Source organism: Lagenorhynchus albirostris, chromosome 13, assembly GCF_949774975.1.
Source record: "Lagenorhynchus albirostris chromosome 13, mLagAlb1.1, whole genome shotgun sequence".
Classification (NCBI taxonomy): domain Eukaryota; kingdom Metazoa; phylum Chordata; class Mammalia; order Artiodactyla; family Delphinidae; genus Lagenorhynchus; species Lagenorhynchus albirostris.
The window spans coordinates 88,572,900-88,594,415 of record NC_083107.1 but is presented as its reverse complement, the minus strand read 5'-3'; the positions used below and the strand labels follow the sequence as shown (position 1 = coordinate 88,594,415).

Below are 21,516 nucleotides of genomic sequence, written 5' to 3'. Positions count from 1 at the left end.
TGGTAATGATCATGTGATGCTCTTTTTCTTAAATAATTAGTTGTTTTACTCTTTAGTGAATTTCTAGTTTAGACAACATTGAGAAATTATGGCGTATGCAAACACACTTCTTTTGTAGCAAATATGGTTTTAAAAACACACACAAGGAGCTTCCCTGGTGGCACAGTGGTTAAGAATCCACCTGCCAATGCAGGGGACACGGGTTGGAGCCCTGGTCCGGGAAGATCCCACATGCCACAGAGCAAATAAGCCCGCGCACCACAACTACTGAGCCTGCGCTCTAGAGCCCACGAACCACAACTACTGAGCCCAGGTCCTGTAACTACTGAAGCCCGCACACCCAGAACCCATGCTCCACAACAAGAGAGGCCACCACAATGAGAAGTCCGCGCACCACAATGAAGAGTAGCCCTGCTCGCCGCAGCTAGAGAAAGCCCGCACACAGCAACGAAGACCTGACGCAGCCAAAGATAAATAAATAAAATAAATTAAAAAAACCCCTCAGTTTAAAAAAAATAAATTAAAAAAACAAAAACACACACTAGTTTTCTGCTCATAGGAAGATGGAGAAAGCAGTATGGAAGTACCTCGAAAAATAAAATTATTATTATACCCAGCAATCCCACTTCTGGACGTATAACCAAAGGAAAACAGGATATCGAAAAGATTTATGAACTCCCATGTTTACTGCAACATTATTCACAATAGCCAAGACATGGAAACAACCCAAGTATCCAGCAACGGATGAACGATAAAGAAGATGTGGGGTGTGTGTGCCTGTGTGTATGTACATGTATTGTGATATCTATCAGATATATATGTGTATATGTGATATATATGTGCCTATGTGTATATGTATGTATATTATATGTACATATAATGAATATTATTCAGCCATCAGTAAGAGGAAATCTTGCCATTTTGCAACCACATGGATGGAATTTGAGGGCATTCCGTTAAGTCAGAGGAAGACACATGCTGTATGATCTCACTTAAATATGGAATCTAAGAAAGCCCAACGCAGAGAAACAGAGTAGATGGGTGGGTACCAGGGGCTGGGGAGCTGGGGGCTGCAAAGACGTTGATCAGAGGGTACAAATTGTTCAGTTATAAGATGAATACATTCTGGGGGCCTAATGTATGGCATGGTGATTATAGTTATCAAGACTGTATTTCCCACTTCTGAAAAGAAATGGTAATTATGTGACCTGGTGAAGGTCAGCTAACCGAGGGTGGTAATCACATGGCGGTATAAGTGTATCAAGTCAACACTTTGTACACCTTAAATTTACACACTGTTATCCATCCATTATTCCCCGATAAAGCTCGAAAAAACCAGGTTGCCGTCAGAAAGAGCAGCGTCTCTCGTGTCTGTTCCACCGCCACTTGTCCGCCATGCGTCAGGCGTTCCACTCGCAGAGACGGGGTCACGCCGGTCCTGCCACCTCGGCTTTCGCGCTTTCCCGCCTCAGAGGACAGCGAACGAAAGGCCGCGCGCGTCTGCGCCCCTGAGAGTTTGCGCGACCGGGAGACGCGGGATTTGGAAAGGGAGGAAAACCCACGCCCTTTGTAAAGGTTGGTAGCTTGGGGGGTGGGGGTGTTTTCCTGAGATTTATGCCAAACTTTCGTTTACGCTTGAACGAGGATGACTTGAGTCTACGCAGCCCGATACTGTCCTGAGAGAGCAAGGGAATCGCCGACCGGCTGCTGCCCCACTGCCGGGAGGTGCGCGCAGCCCCGCGCCCCAGGGCGTCCCCGGGTCCGCAGGGAGGACACGGGCGCCGCCGAGCCGCCAGCCCGGGGCGCGGGTGGGGCTCGCGGGCGCGAGAGGCGTCCTTTCCTTTTCTGGACAGTCCCCAGGGTCCAGCACCAGCTCCACGTGAAGGGGAGACCCCGGCGGAGGGGTCCCCAGGGACCCGGCAGGCAGCTGCCCTGCGACCATCCGAGGGCGGGGAAGGCCCGGAGGCACCCGACTGCGGACGGGGGGACGCCCCAGGTCAGATCCACCGGGGAGCAGGGGCGGGGAGGGGCCGCCGAGCGGGAGGAGCGCTCGACCCCGGCCCGGTGGAGCGGCAGCCCCCTGAGGCTGTCACCTCTCCTGCTCTCCCCCGGAGCGCCGCAATCCGGGACACGTCCCCGTCCCCCGGCAGCCGCGCTCCCCTCTTCTCCCGCCGGGTCGCGTGGGCGGTGCTCAGGGCGGTGGGCGGTGGTCACGGGCGGTGGGCGGTGCTCAGGGCGGTGGGCGGTGCCCAGGGCGGTGGGCGGTGGTCACGGGCGGTGGGCGGTGCTCAGGGCGGAGGGCGGTGCTCAGGGCGGTGGGCGGTGCTCAGGGCGGTGGGCGGTGCTCAGGGCGGTGGGCGGCACTCACGGGCGGTGGGCGGTGCTCAGCTCCTCCCGCCGCTGCCTGCGGAGCCAGAGCAGAGCCCGAGCGGCGCCGGAGCGCAGAGGGGCGTGCACGTGGCGCCCGCGGGGCCCTAGGAGGCTCGCGCGGGGCCTCGGCGCTGAGCTCGCGCGGCCCGGAGCGCTGGTCCCGCCGAGTGGGCGGCGATGAGCGCCGAGGGACCCTTCCCCCCGGCTGCCCCCCGCGGGCGCCCCGGCCGCCTGCTAGTGCCCGCGAGGGTGAGTGCCGGCCCTCCCGGCCGTCTTTTCTGCGCGCGCCCCTCCTCTCCCTGCGCCCCCTTCTCTGCACCCCTTTCTCCCTCCAGGCCCTCCCCTTCCCAGCGCCGCTGTCTCTCCTCCGCGCGCCCTCCTCATCCTCCGCCCCCTCCTCACCCGGCGCCCCCTTCCCTCTTGCGTCTCCATCCCCATCTCCCGGGGCGGCTCGTGCGGGCGGGCGGGCGCAGACCCCCTGACCCTCCGTCCTCCCGGCCCAGCATCCCAGACGGAAGCTTGTAGGGTCTGCCTTTCCCTGTCGTGAAGGTGCAGCGGCTCCGTGGCCCGTGGGAACCAGGTTCTCCAGTGTTGGGGGTTCGGGGTTCGCCCCTCATGTCTCCCTGCGAGCGGCTCCTGGCCTCAGGGGCCGCGGCGGGCGGCCTCCTGAGCTCAGCTCCGTCTTGGGGGGCCTCTGCCCGGTGCTGGGGTCCCCCCCGGCCGAGCGCCCCGCTACTTAGGGGACAGCTCAGCTCTGGACGCCCACTTCGTGATACCAATTCGTGCGTGCGTGTCTGTGTGACATCGCTTCTTATCCCTGCCCCAGACGACTCCCCTCCACCCTCTTACTTTTAAATAACTTAACTGTTGGGGGAAAACAGAAATGTGGCTCAGTCAAAAACGAAAAGTTCTTGGAAGCCTTCGCGTCGCCACCCCCAGCATAACCGAGTGTTCTGGAAACAGTTTAGGAACCGCAGCCGAGGCTCCCCGACTGATTGACTAATCTGGCTGGAACCGCCTCCCTTCGGGTTTGTCCTCACAGACTCCCTAAGCCCGGGAGCGACAGTGAAAACCGGAGTGTGTCTAGCAATCCATTTCAGGATAACCGGGAAATGTTTCGGAGACTGGGTTGAAGGCTTTTATAAATTCTTGTGTGTCAGGATGCTTCTAAACCAGGGCAGTAGTACTAATGACTGTATGATTTTCTTAAAAAAAAAAAAAAAGCTTATGTAGAGACAGTTGCTTCTTCCTTCAAGTTGTACAATTTTGGGGTGTTTCCACAAAATCTTGAAATTAAATTTCATGTAAAGTTCCGTGCTGATTGTGTAAAGTACTTTGCCACAGAGCAGTTTTCCAGCTACTGCTGGTGGAAATGAAACCGGAAAGATGTGCTTGGAGTGATTGGAAGTAAACTGCTTAAGAAAGAGAGGCTGGGAGTTCTGTCACTGCCTGGAGTCTTGCAGCCATGCCCTCTCTGGTTAGGAGCTGCCCATCCGCTTGAGGTGTTCTTGCAGCCGTCCTGTTTATAACCACTGTAATTATAGTGGAAGAACCAAGTGGATTGATCATACTGCATAACTGACCCAGTGGACGAGTTATTGGCAACAATTTAAGTTTTTAAAAAATATATCAACTGCAGGTTCTCAAATAAGTACTCTCCAGGGTGCTAAATGTTGACTACATTAAGACACTAAATTGAGGGCTCAGAGAGGGGCTCCATGCCCCATTTGCTGAGGCTGTAATTAGTGCTTATTTGTGATAAGAACCTTGATTATAAGATGCATCCTATGTGCCTCATACTGGGTTTGAAACGACTTTCTTGTATGTCATCATTTTTCTAATTAGAAGCACTAAGTTCTTAACTGAAGTGATTGAATAACTATGTAAACTCAATGATGTATGGAGAGTTACTGATAAGAAAAGCAGAAAATCTGCATGGTTGTCTAGATTCCAAGGATTCAAGTGAAAAATTTATGGCCATCAGAGGTCCACAGTGCAAAGATGTTTAGGGCCATTTTCCAGCCAAGGTTCCAGCCATGATTGTGTTCCAGCCAGGAAGTTCTGTCAGCACCAAAGGACAAGTGTTGGAACAGTAACATGGATCCCGTAGTAGCAGGAATGGTCCCTCCGGTGTCCTAAGTAATCAGGTGTGCTCAGATGCTGCGTGCTACAGCCTACAGCAGGGCTCAGATTCTTGCCCCCTGTTAACTGTTCTGTCTACACATGTGTCTTTTAAAACAGGAACGTTCATAGATCACAGTCATGGCTGGAACCATGTTCTTTATGACTGCTGATTTGAATCATGAGAATTTGGCCACATTTGAATGTCTCTTGCTCAGGATTGGAACTTCCTTTTCTCTTTCGTTTTAGGTGGCCGTTCCCTGTTACTTGTATTCCCTAAGTTGAGCCAGTTCATATACCTGTGTCCCTGAGTCTCCTGTGTCCCTGTGGTTAAACCCCTGGTGGAGAACCGCCAGTGCAGTGTGTAAAGGTGTCCTGCTTTCCTGTTCAACCACTGCTGTTGGTTTGTGCTGAATGCAATTTTCTGTTTTTAATTAACATCACTGCTTCAGTCCAGGGGCTGGAAGCCTGGGAGAGCCAGTCATATGTGAGTTCTCACGGTGAGCTTGGCGACTGGAAGGTGGGAGCATGTCAGGTCATTTAAAGTGTGCATCTGTTAGTGTCACCACTTCGTCATCTAGTTAGAGATGTGAGTTATCGCAGGAGCTAAAGGAAACAGGTAACCTCTGGGGAAGGGTGTCCGTTTGTTCTGTGCTTTTGTCGCGTGTCTCTCATCCTTGCTGACTCATCTTTGATTTCAAGTGTAGAGTTTCTGATGATGTCTATGATGTCATATTTTAAGATGGGGAATTGCCTGATTTTACCAGGAGATAGGTTTCCTATCTTGGATCGGTTTCCGAGATCCAAGTTTAATTTAGTTCCATGTCCCTAGATGTCCCAGGAGACACACTTAAGAAGGGTGACAAGAGGGCAGCCCTGATGTGAGTTCCATCAAGGGAGCGAGTGGCAGACGGAGACGCTGAGCTGCTTTATCATTGGGTGGAGGGAGGGGAGCTCGTGTCAGTGAGTTTATAGCCGGGTTCCCTCTCTGTCAAACGGGTACCCCAGCTGCAGAATTATGAGAGCAGCTCTCCTGCCACCACAGGAAGCAGGTGGCGTCAGGCACGTGAGGTCTATCTCTGTACCCCAGGCCCCCGCGCTGCCCTTCTCTGAGCAGACGCTCGCTCTGAGGCACGTGGACACGGGTGATGGGTGGCCGCTGCGTGCGGGACGGGGACGGGGAGCCCTGTGTCCCCTGCCTCCCCCTCACCCGAAGAGCCTGTGGTCTGGGTTCTGAGTCACTTCAGACCTGATTCCAACATCCTCAGAAACTCGCTAATTAGAATCGACCTGTATTTTTTGCAGTGTACCAAGGCAGGTTAAAGAAATGCTTTTAGGGGAAAAGTGCATGCGAATTTCATGGAAAAAAGTATTTGTGTTTAGACTGGCGTGTGCTTTTCCTTAGTATCAGCTGGTTGCTGCATGTTGTCATTCAGATTGTACTTTGGAGAGCTTTGGGCTTATTTTCCGCAAACACTGGCTGTCAGTTTCCCCCAGGCCACTGAGGTCCCCGCTCATTCTGTGCTGAGCAGCAGAGCCTCCGTGCCCTGGACGCCCACCCTCCGGGCCTCCCCGCAGCCCTCACCTCCTTCCTCTCTTGTGTTTCATCTTCAAGGATGTTAAAAAAGTGTGGCGAATATTATGCTGTTGTGATTTCTCAATTAAAATTGTTGGTGAGACAGTTTCTGTTTTCTACGGAGGCTGTAGTTTTACATCCATAAATATTGTTAACTAGCTATGTTTTAATTAAGCAAAGAAGTAGGACTTTTGAAAAGTGAATGTGCCTCTTAGCTTGCTTAGCGGACCGCTCAGCAGGCCCTGTTGGAAGCAGTTAGAAAAGGCCAGTTACGTGTGGGCACCGAGCTGACCTGCCGTGGAGCCCTGGCGCCGGCGATGACCTGCTTCTCCTGTGAGAGTTTCCAGAGCGGCTGTGTCTCTGCGCTTTGCGCTCAGCACTGTCTGCAGGTTACTTACAGTCACACTTATTATTCTGAGTGAATAAACCCGACTCTGAACTGTTCACATTTGGCATCAATTCTAGTTTTTTTTTTTTTTTGCGGTACGCGGGCCTCTCACTGCTGTGGCCTCTCCCGCTGCAGAGCACAGGCCCCGGACGCGCAGGCTCAGCGGCCATGGCTCACGGGCCCAGCCGCTCCGCGGCATGTGGGATCTTCCCGGACCGGGGCACGAACCCGTGTCCCCTGCATCGGCAGGCGGACTCCCAACCACTGCGCCACCAGGGGAGCCCTATAATAGCTGCATTTTGATATCGATTTTACAAATCAGCATAACTGTTAATGGTAAAATATACTGTATTCTCTTCTCGTCTCTATCCTGCTGAATATTATCCTTAATGATTTCTCTTCAGATAATTATACTTTACCAAATGGCTTCAGTAGTTGACTCTTCACATTACAATTATCTTAAGCTTTTGTTATGTGCCGAGGAGTATAAAATTACTCATCATCTGTAAACCTGGGGACGTTCGGACCCCATGAGGCGGCAGCAGTGCTCTGGGGAAGGTGTGTGGCCTCGGCGCAGGCAGTACCAGTCCTGTCATCCTGGTGATACATCCAGGCTGCCATGGCTTGTGTGCCAAGGTAGACAAGTAGCGGCTTCTGCACTTGTGGCGTTAGAAACGCCAGAGGTTTCACTGCCTTCCTGCCGGGGAGGGCAGCCAGGAGAAGGGGTACCAGGCTGGCCTTTTCCACAGGCTTGAGGCTTTTCCTGAAGGGGTCAGGACTTGATGAAGGTAAAATTAAATGTCATTTGGAAAAGTGCTTTGTGGTTACAGATGTGTACATACCTGCACCTGCGTGCACACCATTTATGCGTGTACATCATGAACAGAGCAAAGTCTGAGCACCTGTTAGGAGCTGTGTAGGGAGCTGAGAGGACAAAGCAGGGCAGAGGGGTCCAGACACAAGGTGCGTGCCGGTGAGCACCCCTCAGCTCCCCCCCGCCCCCATGACCACTAGAGGAGGTACATTCTGGAAGCGCAGGCTTTGGGGCGGGGCAGGGGAGCACGAGTAGTGGGCGACAGGTGCTTCCTCCCTGCCCCGAGTGGTGACTGCTGCTTGTTGCTGGGGGTACGACTGTGGCTGTGTGCACAGGAAAAGCGTGACACACGGAAAACATGATCGCAGATGTTCATGGCTGTTGTGAGGGAGAGAGACACGACCTTCAGAGAATATCGTGTGTGTTAATCATAAGTGCTCAGCTTGGCGTCTCGAGAGGCTGCCCTGGATCATCAGTTGCCCGGCTGTACCCTGGCTCTGTGACCCCAGAGTCTGGGGCCTGGATGCTCTCAGGTGACTGTGCGACGGTGGGCAGGTACCAACTTCTCTGTGACTCACCCGTAAGGTCAGGAGAAAACTAGGGAGGATACTCATATCTCTAGAATAATGACTATCAATTAATTCTTTTTGGGGGGGGGTTAATAACAAAAGATCCAGGTGGGATATAACTGATTACAAACAGGAGCCAGTGTGTGCGTGTGTGTGTGCGCGCGAGTGTGTGCACGTGCGTGAGTGTGCATGTGTGCGCGTGTGTGTGCGTGCACGTGCGCATGCGCGTGCGTGTGCATGTGTGTGCGTGTGTGTGTGTTACAGCACACTTGGAAAAATCATTTGCTCTTATTAGTCATCTATTTTATACATATCAGTGTATATTAGCCAATCTCAATCTCCCAGTTCATCCGACCACCACCACCCGCCCCTGCTTTCCCCCCTTGGTGTTCGTATGTTTGTCCTCTACATTTGTGTCTCTATTTCTGCCTTGCAAACCGGTTCATCTGTACCATGTTTCTAGATTCCACAAATATGTGTTAATATACGATATTTGTTTTTCTCTTTCTGACTTACTTCACTCAGTATGACAGTCTCTAGGTCCATCCACATCTCTACAAATAACTCAATTTCGTTTCTTTTTATGGCTGAGTAATATTCCATTGCGTATATGTACCACATCTTCTTTATCCATTTGTCTGTCAATGGACACTTAGGTTGCTTCCATGACCTGGCTATTACAAATAGTGCTGCAATGAACATTGGAGTGCATGTGTCTTTTTGAATTATGGTTTTCTCTGGGTATATGCCCAATAATGGGATTGCTGGGTCATATGGTAATTCTATTTTTAGTTATTTAAGGAACCTCCATACTGTTCTCCATAGTGGCTGTACCAATTCACATTCCCACCAACACTGCAAGAGGGTTCCCTTTTCTCCACATCCTCTCCAGCATTTACTGTTTGTAGATTTTTTGATGATGGTCATTCTGAACAGTGTGAGGTGATACCTCATTGTAGTTTTGATTTGTATTTTGTTAATAATTAATGATGTTGAGCAGCTTTTCATGTGCCTCTTGGCCATCTGTATGTCTCCTTTGGAGAGATGTCTATTTAGGTCTTCTGCCCATTTTTTGATTGGGTTGTTTGTTTATTTTAATATTGAGCTGCATGAGCTGTTTATATATTTTAGAGATTAATCCTTTGTCCATTGATTCATTTGCAAATATTTTCTCCCATTCTGAGGGTTGTCTTTTCATCTTGTTTATAGTTTCCTTTGCTGTGCAAAAGCTTTTAAGTTTCATTAGGTCCCATTTGTTTATTTTTGTTTCTATTTCATTTCTCTAGGAGGTGGGTCAAAAAAGATCTTGCTGTGATTTATGTCAAAGAGTGTTCTTCCTATGTTTTCCTCTAAGAGTTTTATAGTGTCCAGCCTTACATTTAGGTCTTTAATCCATTTTGAGTTTATTTTTGTGTATGGTGCTAGGGAGTGTTCTAATTTCATTCTTTTACATGTAGCTGTACAGTTTTCCCAGCACCACTTATTGAAGAGACTGTCTTTTTTCCATTGTATATCCTTGCCTCCCTTGTCATAGATTAGTTGACCATAGGTGTGTGGGTTTATCTCTGGGCTTTCTATCCTGTTCCACTGATCTGTATTTCTTTTTTGGGCCAGTACCATATTGTGTTGATTACTGTAGCTTTGTAGTATAGTCCGAAGTCAGGGAGTCTGATTCCTCCAGCTCCGTTTTTTTCCCTCAAGATAACTTTGGCTATCCGGGGTCTTTTGTGTCTCCATACAAATTTTAAGGTTTTTTGTTCTAGTTTTGTAAAAAATGCCATTGGTAATTTGATAGGGATTGCATTGAATCTGTAGATTGCTTTGGGTAGTATAGTCATTTTCACAGTATTGATTCTTCCAGTCCAAGAAGATGGTATGTCTCTCCATCTGTTTGTGTCATCCTTGATTTCTTTCATCAGTGTCTTAAAGTGTTCTGAGTAGAGGTCTTTTATCTCCTTAAGTAGGTTTATTCTTAGGTATTTTATTCTTTTTGTTGCAATGGTGAATGGGATCATTTCCTTAATTTCTCTTTCTGATCTTTCATTGTTACTGCATAGGAATGCAAGAGATTGCTGTGCATTAATTTTGTATCCTGCCACTTTACAAAATTCATTGATTAGCTCTAGTAGTTTTCTGGTGGCATCTTTAGGATTCTCTATGTATAGTATCATGTCATCTGCAAACAGTGAGTTTTACTTCTTCTTTTCCAGTTTGTATTCCTTTTATTTATTTTTCTTCTTCCAAAGAAGCAGCACTACATGACAGCACTATTTACATAGTTTCTTCCAAAACTATGTTGCATAGGAGTGGCAAGAGTGGACATCCTTGTCTTGTTCCTGATCTTAGAGGAAATGGTTTCAGTTTTTCACCATTGAGAATGATGTTTGCTGTGGGTTTGTCATGTATGGCCTTTATTATGTTGAGGTAGGTTACCTCTATGCCCACTTTCTGGAGGGTTTTTATCATAAATGGGTTTTGAATTCTGTCAAAAGCTTTTTATGCATCTATTGAGATGATCATATGGTTTTTATTCTTCAATTTGTTAATATGGTTTATCACACTGAATGATATGCATATATTGAAGAATCCTTGCATCCCTGGGATAAATCCCACTTGATCATGGTGTATTATCCTTTTAATGTGTTGTTGGATTCTGTTTGCTAGTATTTTGTTGAGGATTTTTGCATCTATATTCATCAGTGATATTGGTCTGTAATTTTCTTTTTTTGTAGTATCTCTGTCTGGTTTTAGTATTAGGGTGATGGTGGTCTCATAGAATGAGTTTGGGAATGTTCCTTCCTCTGCTATTTTTTGGAAGAGTTTGAGAAGGATGGGTGTTAGCTGTTCTCTAAATGTTTGATAGAATTCACCTGTGAAGACATCTGGTCCTGGACTTTTTTTTTTTTTTTCCTGTACGCGGACCTCTCACTGTTGTGGCCTCTCCTGTTGTGGAGCACAGGCTCCGGATGCACAGGCTCAGTGGCCATGGCTCTCGGGCCCAGCCGCTCTGTGGCATGTGGGATCTTCCCGGACCGGGGCACAAACCTGTGTCCCCTGCATCAGCAGGCGGACTCTCAACCACTGCACCACCAGGGAAGCCCTGGACTTTTGTTTTTAATCACAGTTTCAGTTTCACTACTTGTGATTGGTCTGTTCATATTGGTTCATTCATATTGTGATTGGTTCAGCCTTGGAAAGTTACACCTTTCTAAGAATTTGTCCATTTCTTCCAGGTTGTCCATTTTACTGGCATAGAGTTGCTTGTAGTAATCTCTTATGATCCTTTGTATTTCTGCAGTGTCTGTTGTAGCTTCTCCTTTTTCATTTCTATTTCTATTGATTTGAGTCCTCTCCATCTTTTTCTTGGTAAGTCTGGCTAAAGGTTTATCAATTTTGTTTATCTTGTCAAAGAACCAGCTTTTAGTTTCACTGATATTTGTTCTTGTTTTCTTTGTTTCTATTTCATTTATTTCTGCTCTGATCTTTATGTTTTCTTTTCTTCTACTAACTTTGGGTTTTGTTTGTTCTTCTTTCTCTAGTTCCTTTAGGTGTAAGGTTAAATTGTTTATTTGAGATTTTTCTTGTTTCTTGAGGTAGGATTGTATTGCTATAAACTTTCCTCTTAGAACTGCTTTTGCTGCATCCCATAGGTTTTGGATAGTCATGTTTTCATTGTCACTTGTCTCTAGGTATTTTTTGATTTCCTCTTTGATTTCTTTAGTGATCTCTTGGTTATTTAATAATGTATTGCTTAGCCTCCTGTGTTTATGTTTTTTATGTTTTTTTCCCTGTAATTGATTTCTAATCTCATAGTGTTGTGTTTGGAAAAGACGCTTGATATGATTTCAGTTTTCTTAAATTTACCAAGGCTAGATTTGTGACCCAAGATATGATCTATCCTGGAGAATGTTCCATGTGCACTTGAGAAGAAAGTGTAATCGGCTCTTTTCAGATGAAATGTCCTATAAATATCAATTAAATCTATCTGGTCTATTGTGTCATTTAAAGCTTGTGTTTCCTTATTAATTTTCTGGTTGGATGATCTGTCCATTGGTGTAACTGAGGTGTTAAAGTCTCCCACTATTATTGTGTTACTGTCGATTTCCTCTTTTATAGCTGTTAGCATTTACCTTATGTACTGAGGTGCTCCTATGTTGTGTGCATATATGTTTATAGTTCTTATATCCTCTTCTTGGATTGATCCCTTGATCATTACGTAGTGTCCTTCTTTGTCTCTTGTCACATTATTTATTTTAAAGTCTATTTTATCTGATATGAGTATTGCTACTCCAGCTTTCTTTTGATTTCCATTTTCATAGAATATCTTTTTCCATCCCCTCACTTTCAGTCAGTATGTGTCCCTAGGTCTGAAGTGGGTCTCTTGTAGACAGCATATACATGGGTCTTGTTTTTGTATCCATTTAGCGAGACTGTGTCTTTTGGTTGGAGCATTTAATCCATTCACATTTAAGGTAGTTTTCGATATGTTTGTTCCTATTACCATTTTCTTAATTGTTTTGGGTTTGTTTTTGTAGGTCCTTTTCTTCTCTTGTGTTTCCTACTTAGGAAAGTTCCTTTAGCATTTGTTATAGAGCTGGTTTGGTGGTGCTGAATTCTCATAGCTTTTGCTTGTCTGTAAAGCTTTTGGTTTCTCCATCAAATTTGAATGAGATCCTTGCTAGGTAAAGTAATCTTAGTTACAAGTTATTCCCCTTCATCACTTTAAATATATCATCCCATTCCTTCTGGCTTGTAGAGTTTCTGCTGAGAAATCAGCTGTTAATGTTATGGGACTTCCCTTGTATGTTATTTGTCGTTTTTCCCTTGTTGCTTTTAATAATTTTTCTTTGTCTTTAATTTTTGTCAATTTGATAATTATGTGTCTTGGCGTGTTTCTCCTTGGGTTTATCCTGCCTGGGACTCTCTGCTTCCTGGACTTGGGTGGCTATTTCCTTTCCCATGTTAGGGAAGTTTTTGACTATAGTCTCTTCAAATATTATCTTGGGTCCTTTCTCTCTCTCTCTTCTCCTTCTGGGACCCCTATAATGAGAACGTTGTTGCGTTTAATGTTGTCCCAGAGGTCTCTTAGGCTGTCTTCATTTCTTTTCTTTCTCTTTCCTTTATTCTGTTCCACTGCAGTGAATTCCACCATTCTGTCTTCCAGGTCACTTATCCATTCTTCTGCCTCAGTTATTCTGCTATTGATTCCTTCTAGTGTGTTTTTCATTTCAGTTATTGTATTGTTCATCTCTGTTTGTTTGTTCTTTAATTCTTCTAGGTGTTTGTTCTTTAATTCTTCTAGGTCTTTGTTAAACATTTCTTGCATCTTCTTGATCTCTGCCTCCATTCTTTTCCCGAGGTCCTGGATCATCTTCACTATCATTATTCTGAATTCTTCTTTATGGAAGGTTTCCTATCTCCACTTCATTTAGTTGTTTTTCTGGGGTTTTATCTTGTTCCTTCATCTGGTACATAGCTCTCTGCCTTTTCATCTTCTCTGTCTCTCTGTGAATGTGGTTTTTGTTCCACAGGGTGCAGAATTGTAGTTCTTCTTGCTTCTGCTGTCTACCCTCTGGTGGATGAGGCTATCTAAGAGGTTTGTGCAAGCTTCCTGATGGGAGGGACTGGTGGAGGGTAGAGCTGGCTGTTGCTCTGGTGGGCAGAGCTCAGTAAAACTTCAATCTGCTTGTCTGCTGATGGTTGGGGCTGGGTTTCCTCCCTGTTGGTTGTTTGGCCTGAGGCGACCCAGCACTGGAGCCTACCCGGCTCTTTGGTGGGGCTAATGGCGGACTCTGGGAGAGCTCACACCAAGGAGTACTTCCCAGAACTTCTGCTGCCAGTGTCCTTGTCCTCACGGTGAGCCGTAGCCACCCCCCACCTCTGCAGGAAACCCTCCAACACTAGCAGATGTGTCTGGTTCAGTCTCCTATGGGGTCACTGCTCCTTCCCCTGGGTCCCGATGCGCACACTACTCTGTGTGTGCCCTCCAAGAGTGGAGTCTCTGTTTCCCCCAGTCCTGTTGAAGTCCTGCAGTCAAATTCCGCTAGCCTTCAACGTTGGATTCTCTGGCAATTCCTCCTCCTGTTGCCAGAGCCCCAGGTTGGGAAGCCTGACGTGGGGCTCAGATCCTTCACTCCAGTGGGTGGGTCTCTGTTGTATAAGTGTTCTTCAGTTTGTGAGTCACTACCTAGGGGTCATGGGACTTGATTTTGTCGTGATTGCGCCCCTCCTACCATCTCATTGCAGCTTCTCCTTCGTCCTTGGGCGTGGGGTGTCTTTCTTGGTGAGTCCCAGTGTCTTCTTGTCAGTGGTGGCTCAGCAGCTAGTCGCCATTCTGGCCCTCTCCTCGATTAATTCTTGAAGACTAAAGTTTTTAAATATTTTTCCTTTTCCCTCAGAACTGTATTTCTAAGTATCTTTGTTTCAGCGTATTGAAAAATTCAAATTCAAACAAACATTTTCAAATTTCAGTTTAAAATTATAAGATCAGTTTAATAAATTTGGAATGGAATTTTTTGGAGAGTTTCCTTTATTATTATATGTTAAATATGTATTTGTAAATAAAGTATTTTTGTTGTTTAACTTTTACTCTCCATCTCATTGCAGTGATAACTGGTGAATACATAATGCAAGATTTGGATGTAAAATGTGGCATATTTTTAAATTCTGCAAAGTAGTGACATTTTAGTGAAGCTGGGCTGACTGAAGCTTTGTGAATTTCCTGTAATGGCTTTAGAGAAAAACTCTAAAGCCACTTATCTGAGTTGGTGTTTAGGATTTGAAATACAGTGGGAACCAGAATTTATAGCTAAAATTTCTTGTGATTGAAATCAGTGGCATTTTAAAAAGAAATTGGTCCATTTAAAATCCGGAGAGATGTAAAAAAATAATTTGAGCTTACAAAATGTTTTAACTTTAAGATGCAATATAAGTAAAATGTATGTATTTTATATTTTGATGTTAATATAGTTAATAAGGTCAAACGTTCTAAATTGACATTCAGGATTCTGGAATAATATTCACCTAAAACCATTGTATTTCTCTAAGATTTAAGAAATTAAAATCGAAGTCTGAAATTGCTAATAACAAAAGATAATAAAAGATGAATAATGACATGAGCACTCACATACTCTTTCTCTGTATATAAAATAGATTTGTTCTAACTGCCAGAATGAAATAGGAAGAAGTACCTAATGATATAAATGGGAAGTGCAATGCTTAGATAAGAGTTAATCACATTTACAAATTAATTTCTGAATTGGATAATGTAATTTAACTGTTACTTTGTTATGAGCATATATAACGTGGTATGTTATATTAAGTAGCAGATTACTTAATAGAATGAAGAGGGAAAAGCTGGTAGCTAAGAAAGAGTGGAAGGAAAATTGCAAAGCTTTCCTGTCAGGACAAGATACAAAACCCTGGCTGCGTCTAAGAGTGACGTGCCTTGTACGTTCTCTTCCTGATGTAGGTGGGGAGCAGCCCAGATCTTTGAAATTCTAAGTGCTTTGTGCATTAAAATTATTTCCTTCCTACGCTTTATCAAATTCCATTGTGACCTATAGGTTCTTTTCACTTTTATCAGGTGGAATCAAAAAGCTTTTAGATTTGTAATTGCCATTTTCACAGGTGGGAAGGAGGAGGGGCAGGTTTGGGAGGAGTCTGCACAGCGGGTTCTGGAATAAGAAGCCCAGTCCTGAGGAAAATGAGAAACAGTGGCTCAGCCGGGAGAGCCCCCACGGGGCGGACGCGCGGTGGTGTCACCACGTTGGCTGTGAAAGCCTCAGGCTGTGCTTGGAGGGAGGAGGGGAGGACTGAGGTGACGGGGGATGAAGCTGGACATCCGCAGCAGGGTCACGAGGCCCCGCGTGGCAGCACGTGGGCGAGGCTGCGTTGAGCCCCCTCTCCGGTCCTTCCTGGGGGATTCTGGCTCTTTCTGTTACCTCCTTTGCTTTAAATACATTTGTTTCACATTTTGGCATTTGTGTGAATGGTAGCATAATATTCCTGCCTCAGTGTGGAAAGTGTGTAAAACATTGAACAGCCTAAGAAAGAGTGTGACCTGGACATATGTGTATGGCTAGCATTTCATACACCTCTTCTGGCCTTTTTTCACTATGTATCCTATTAGCTAAAACCATCCTTTAGATGCACTTTTTGTCCTGCATTTAAATTTTTCTCACTATAAAAATGATAATTTTCACACTTTTTAGACACGTTAGTCAATATTGTTGAATCTCTGCTCAATATTCTATTGTATCAGCAGAGAGGCTTTGCAGCTATTCTCATAAGAAGGGATTTAATGATGAATGTCTGCTTTTGTGTGTGGAAATCAGCACCAGCCCATCCAGATCCTTCTTGCTGGCTCACTTATCTTTGGCTAAGCTGACGGTGTTCCTTAGGAATCCGTGTTAGCACTTAAGTTTACTCACAGTTTATTATCCCATGAGGAGAAAATTCCGGATTTCTAAATCCCACAAGGCTCGCCAGTTCTCAAGCTGTTTGTTTTCATTTGTCAGAAATGCATCAATAAATGATGTTTTCAGGGTGGATTTGTGTGGTTCATTTTCTGATTCTGACATCTCACCAGTGACTATGGAGGGAAGAAGACAGTGGGATGGTGCTTTCCAAGGTGCTGATGGAAGAAGAAACATTGTTAGTCCTGCCTTTTATACCCAGTGCAACTGCTCATCAAAGCTGATGGTGCGATAGAAGCAGGTCCTTGTGGACGAGAGGGGAGAGAATAGGTTCCTGGAAGGAGACCCTCAAGGCCACGGGAGACGGAAACCCATCGGCTCCAACCCACTCATGCCCTGCTGTTGACATGATGTGTGCTCTCTTGTTTTCTAACTTCAAAAGTCAGACTTAGGCCTGCTTTTTCTACAAGCTCCTCCCTCATCTTGCGGTTTTCTCTGTGCTGTTCCTCTGTGATCTCAGGCATTCCTTCTGGGATCCCTGTTCGTCCTGAAGGACATCCCTAGAGGTTTCAGTGGTGAGGGTCTATTTAGGACTAAAATCGCTCATTTTACCACACTCGCTTCCTGAAAAAGTTCCAGCATTCTAGTTTATTTTTCATTGGTATTCCGAAGGTATCATTTCCTCTGACTCACTGGTGCTGTCCAGCACTTGGCCATCAGTGGACTTGTCGCTCTGGTCAGGTGACTGTTTACACTCTGTGTCTCAAAGCCCTTTTTTCCTTCGTAGTCTTAGTGTCATGGTGTGTCTGCATTAGTTATGAGCAGTCCTCAAGCTGCATTAGTTATGAGTAATCCTCAAGCCTTTTCTCTGAGAATTCTGCCCCTCCGCACAGTGCCTGTTCTCTTTGTGGGGAATTCCACCTGAATGTGTTGGGACCTGAAGCATCCTCACTGTCTGTGGCCTCTCTGCTTGTCCATGGAGGTGGGCACTCAGGTCTTCCCTCAACAGCACCTGGCTTGCTGCCTCCCCACCAGCAGGAGTCCTGGGGCGGGATCCCCTCCCAGGCACCTTTCTCAGGTGCCCTGTTGTCTGGGGTGTTCAGAGAGCTGCGCTGGGGTCCCAGGCTCGTGCTACCCACCCTCCTTCCTTCACCCCTCGCCTCACAGCCCTCAGACCCCTACCTCACACCAAGCCTTCTCTGCCTGCTCTCGCTCCTCCCACCCCTCACAGGTGTGCCTGGACCCCTGGGTGGGTGTCTGCTTCTAGAAGGGACTGAACCAGCACACTGTCTTTTTTTCCCACTTCTCTGTCTCTCTGTGCTGCGTTCCATGTAATGTCTTTAGTTTTACTTTCCTGGTCGTCAAAACTGGTTGGTTTTGATAATTTTTTATTCAGTCGTTTCACTTACAGTAACTTCTTTTATATGTGTAAATCTATAAATGTACTCATTTTATACTCTGCACTTGATAATTTTAACCTCTGTAACCTTTGATTGCCTGATTCTGCAGTTTGCTAATTTTGCTTAACTCCTGGGGTATTACTTATTTTCTTGTGTTTTTAATAATTTCTCTTTGTGTTTCTTGGAAATCTGATGGTGAGCATTCTTTGAGGAATATATTTCTTCACACTTTGTCTCTGAGGGTTCTAAGATTTGGAAAGGCTTTTATAATGTAGAAGCCATAAGGAAAATGCAGACAAATCAGGTTACGAAAAAAGGTTTTTTAATCTTGTAGGGAAAAATAGATAAATTAGAAAATAAACAAATTCAAAACAATGAAATAGAAAATTATTTCTAATACAAATGACAGTTGAAGAGCTATATTTTTAATTTAAAAAGACCTTGTGAAATTGCAAAAAAAAAAAAACCTAAGAGAAAAAGATGTACAAAGGATTTAAACTTGCCTTTAAACAAAAAGAATTATAACTAGTCATAAATATATGAAAAGACACATGCTGTCCCAACCAAAACAGTGGGAGAATCATAGATTCTGTGGGATTTTTTTTTATATTGATGATTGTGTTGTCTGCAAGTAAGGATACTATTATTTCTTCCTTTGGAATCTGTACTCCAGTATTATTTATTTTGTCCTAGTAAGTGGGTGGGACACAGGTGCAATAGTGAACAGAAGTTGCCTTGTTTCTGATCTTTAGGAAAAAGCTTCAGTTACTCATCATTAACTATGTTAATATATGTCTTTTGTAGATGCTTTATTCAGGTTGAGGAAAATCCCATCTCTTGGTTTATTGAGATTTTTATCAGAAGTGGATGTTGAATTTTATGGAAAGTCTTTTTCATCTGTTGAGATGACATTATGCCTTTTAGGCTGTTGATCTAGTGAATTACATTAGTGATTTTGAAAGTTGAACCAACCTTACATTCTAGGAATGAATTCTACTTGGTCACTATCTCATCCTTTCGTATATCACTACATTCAATTTGCTAAGATTTTGTCAGTGTATATTTGTGTCTGTGTCCACGATGGGTATTGGTTTGTATTGTTCGGTTCATATAACACCATTTGTTTTTTTTGGGTTTTTTTTTTTTTTTTTGGTTTTGGTATCTGGGTATCAGTGTAATCCTGGCCTCGAAAATGAGTTAGGAAGTGTTTTTCTTCTACAATTTCATAAACTTTCTGTGGTTTTGTGTTAATTTTCTGTTGAGTAAAATTCATACTGACTCCATGTGAGCCTGGGGTTTTATTTGTGGGATGCTTTCTGACTGCAAATTAAATTACTATAAAAGATAAGCACTATTCAGGTTATCTGTTTCTTCTTGGATAAATCTTGGTAGTTTGTGTCTTTTAAGAAATTTATCCTTTTATCTAAGTTATAAAATTCTTTGCAATAAAGTTGTTTGCAGTATTTCTTTATTAATGTTTTTGAAGTCTGTAGGTTCTGTAGTGCTGTTCCCTCTCGCACTTATAATACTGGTGATTTGTGACTTCTCTGTTTTTTATTGATCAGTCTCTCCAGTGTGCTATCAATTTTAATGTTCTTGACAATGACACAGTTTTAATTCCAGTTTGTTTTTATCTTCACTGACTTGGTTCTTCTTCTTTTCTTCCTAGAGCATGATTTTGGGCTTCCTTTGCTTATTTTTTCTTGCTTCTTAAGGTGGAATCTTAGACTGTTGATTTAAGACGTTTCTTGGCTTGTATTATAAGCTTTTAATCCTACACATTTGCAAGTAACCGCTATTTTAATTGCTTCCCACAGGTTTTTACATTTTGTGTTTTTATGTTTTACAAGAGTCAAGAGAGCAGGTCTGAGACTTCTGGTCCCTAGAAAGGTCTTCCTGCAAGAGAATCAGACCCCTGCTGGCCCCTGGGGACTTGTGTTTCAGGGTGTCGCTACCCTTTTCTTGCTAATAAGGGCAACTCACTGTTTCTGGGCTCCTTGTCCAAACAGCACGACTTCTGTTGAGCACTTGCTCTCCTCTGGAAATCTGGAATTTTGGTGTGTGGCAGGCAGAGGCTGCCTACGTGACCTGCCCCCATCGGAACCTTGGCCTCCATTCTCCAATGTGCTCTGGATGCAGAAGGGTCATATGAGGGCTGCATCTGCTTTGCTGGGGAAGAGAGCATACCGTGAGCCCCTCGGGACGGTGAGAGCATGCGGGGGTCCTCTGCACCGTACCTGTGTGTCCCTGGGACCCAGCTGTGCGTCCTCCCAGTCCCGTCGTGACGCTTCTTAGCCGTGAGCATGACTACATCAATACTTACGGTGAACCTCCCAACAAGGGCAGTCCTTGGGGATGCAACACGTGTGCATTCAGCCAAAATATTTTCTAATTTGCTTCTTGATTCTTTCAGTGACTTACTGGTTTACAAGGAAATACGTAGTTCACTTTGTAAATATTTGAGGATTTCTAGATACTTATTTTTAGCTTAATTCCGTTGTGAGTGGGGACATACTTTTGTCCACCCTTTGTCAGTCCTTTTATATTTGTAGAGGTTTGTCTTAGGGTCCAGAATATGGTTTATCTTGGTGAACACTCCATGTGCACTTGAAAACATATATATTCTGCTGCTGTTTGTTGATGGTTCTGTAAATGTCAAATAGATGAAGTTATTTGATAGCACAGTTCATAGGTTCTGTATCTTTTTCTATTTGTTCTAGTACTTATTCATCTCTGGAAATAATTCTTATTCTGAAGTCTACTTTTTGATATTAATGTATATACTCCAATTTCTATTAGTATTTGTATTATATATAATTCCAAATTTTTCACTTTATTAAATGAAAATTATAAAATGAAATCCATTCATTATATTTAAAGTGGCCTCCTGTAGATATGATAGAGTTGAATCTGGTATCATTTTTATTCAGTCTGATAATCTCTGCTTTTTAATTGGAGTGTTTAGACATTTTGCATATGATGTAATTTTTTATATGGTTTAGTTTCAATTTATCATCTTGCCAGTTTTCCATTTGTCCCAACTGTACATTGTTCTCCTTTCCCCAAATTTTCTTGCCTTCTTTTTGATTAAATGAGTATTTCATGGTTTTACTTTGCTCCATTATTGGATTATTAAGTATACCTTTTTTTTTTGTATTGTTTGTTCAGTGCACATCTTTAACTTCTCAGTATGTACCTTTATGTGATGTTGTGCCATTTGGGGTACAGTGTAAGGATCTTACAAGTCTACTTAGGTTTCTCACCCCTCTTTCCTTTTGCTTCTATATTTTTAGGAACCACACAGTGTATTATTTCTCATCCTTTAACAGTTCTTGCAGTGCTGGTTGGTTGCCATTAAATTCTCTCCGCTTTTGTTTTTCTGGAAATGTCTTTATATTATGTTGCCTATGTATTTGAAAGGTAGTTTTGCTGAGTATAGAATTCTGGGTTGAAAGTTTTCATTTCGGTTTTTCAGTAATTTGAAAGTGTCTCTGATTTGCTTAAACTGCTCTTAACTTTGTTCGTCTGTATCTAATCTTTGTCTTCTTCTTGAGATACGTTCAGGGATTTCTCTTTACCTTTGGTTTTCAGGACTCCCTTGCATATAGGCTTGGTATTTTTTTTGGGGGGTGGGAGATTATCCTTATTGGGACTTTCTAGGCTTTTGGGTATGTGGCTTATCTTTTATTAATTGGATAAGATTTCCATCATTAACTTCTTAGATATTCCTCTGCCTCTTTCTTTTTGAACTCTACTCTTTCTGGAACTATAATTACATGATGTTACACAGTTGGATATTTTCCCATAGCTTGTGCATGCCCTATTCTGTTTCCTTCATTCTTTTTTTTTCTTTTTTTGTCT

General features: G+C 44.2%; 1 protein-coding gene across 3 annotated transcripts in view; it reads left to right on the top strand.

Annotated features, from left to right (window-relative positions):
- Nucleotides 1–2,496: 2,496 nt before the first annotated feature.
- SNTG2 (syntrophin gamma 2) overlaps nt 2,497–21,516 on the top strand; it is a 198,625-nt gene continuing 179,605 nt past the window's right edge. For all 3 annotated transcript variants that reach the window (XM_060169633.1, XM_060169632.1, XM_060169631.1), the window contains exon 1: nt 2,497–2,619. In XM_060169633.1, coding sequence (XP_060025616.1) covers nt 2,548–2,619 — 72 coding nt within the window. In that variant the 5' untranslated portion in view covers nt 2,497–2,547. The remainder of the gene's footprint in view (nt 2,620–21,516) is intronic.